Source organism: Opisthorchis viverrini (assembly GCF_000715545.1).
Source record: "Opisthorchis viverrini unplaced genomic scaffold opera_v5_638, whole genome shotgun sequence".
Lineage (NCBI taxonomy): Eukaryota > Metazoa > Platyhelminthes > Trematoda > Opisthorchiida > Opisthorchiidae > Opisthorchis > Opisthorchis viverrini.
The window spans coordinates 1,810-3,268 of NW_008752306.1; the positions used below are offsets into that span (position 1 = coordinate 1,810).

General features: G+C 45.9%; 1 protein-coding gene across 1 annotated transcript in view; it reads right to left on the minus strand.

Moving 5' to 3' along the window:
• Nucleotides 1-261: 261 nt before the first annotated feature.
• Nucleotides 262-1,459, minus strand: part of T265_11909 (hypothetical protein) — a gene marked incomplete at both ends in the record, with an annotated part of 7,834 nt that continues 6,636 nt past the window's right edge. The window contains one exon of the mRNA XM_009178733.1: nt 262-403. Within this exon, the coding sequence (XP_009176997.1) occupies nt 262-403 (142 nt within the window). The remainder of the gene's footprint in view (nt 404-1,459) is intronic.

Genomic DNA, 1,459 nt, shown 5'->3' on the forward strand with positions numbered 1-1,459 from the left:
GTAGCAGCTGCCCCGATGAAGTGATCTCGAACGGTGGAATCGCCAAGCGAGTGGTAGTTTGGAGTTACATGGCCCAGTGAAACACCACACACATACCTCTTTGGCAATTCAGAACAAACTCCATTCCGACGCGATCGCTTGTTCAAAACAGCTTAATAATATCCGAAGGGACTACATTACTGGGGAGAACACAAATCGGAGAGCAGACATTCCGAGGAACAATCCGTGTTTTGGTCTGACAATCAGGAGTTCTTCGCATCCTCAATATGGAAGTTCATGTTGAGTTCGTTTAATTGACCTGACTAGATTGTTCCATTCTCGGACACCGATACTGCGGGCTGGGTTCTCCGTGATATATTTGTCGATGGGGTGTTTGTCCTCCTCCTCTAGCAAGTTTAGAATCCTAGTAAAAGTTGCCGCGACATGCATTGCACCGCCACAGCAACACCGAAACACCCCTCAAGTGATTTGTAGTCAATTGTCTTTGATTTCTTCGGTTATTTTGCACCGACGTGTCAGACAACAAGCTAAGGAGAGTTGAGTGCGCGCATATTATTGATTTTTGCATTTGCCGTTGTGGAAACAGCTTTGGCGATATGCGGTATGCCTTCCAGAATGCTGACAATTTTTTCACTGCCATCCACTAAATCTTGCGTCGAGTGCAATTAACAACTTGGCAACTCAGTGGGTATATTCATTCAAGAGACACTGTCCAGTGACCACAAATCGTTCGTTGACGGCAAATACAGAAAACGACTGAGCGCAGCGGATAGCACAAATATTAGCCAATGGCGATTTGTCAGGACCTGAACTACTCTTTGTTCGGTTGATTGATGTTTCATAGAATTCTTGAACTTTGGTTTTGAAATATTGAAGTTTACACGACCGACCGGTATACTCAGTGATCGAACTATACTAGCCATCGAGATTTCTACTCGTAAATGGAGTACTGTCGCCGCACCGGCAGTAGTTCATCGCTCACATGAATTCTGGTCGGGAACACGTCCGTATGGGACTGCTTGTGACCGCGCTATTCGTGCAGCCGAGCGGAGCTACATAGTTTGCATGACATAAATTTTGAACCTCTTAACTAAGAAGATACTGAGATGTGTACAGTGAAGGATGACCTTCTCTGCCTCCCTAGAAGCAAGGCATGTTGCCCGAAGTTTGAGAAAATCTGCCCTGTCGGGAAGTGTCAGTCTGACAAACAGTTGGATGCTTCGCTCGCCAATCCACGAGGAATGTTCAAAAGCAGCCAGTGTTCAAGGATGCCACCTGTTGCCACAACTTCATTTCAAATATCTTTCTTATGTAGTACGCCATATGAACGTGTCTGACTCTGACGATGCGTTCAATTCGTGTTTGACCTGGAATATTGTTGACTGCAATGATGAGACCACACCAACCAACAATGTGGTGTTTCCCGCCTATGTACTAGGGGGGAGACACGTGGTCCAAT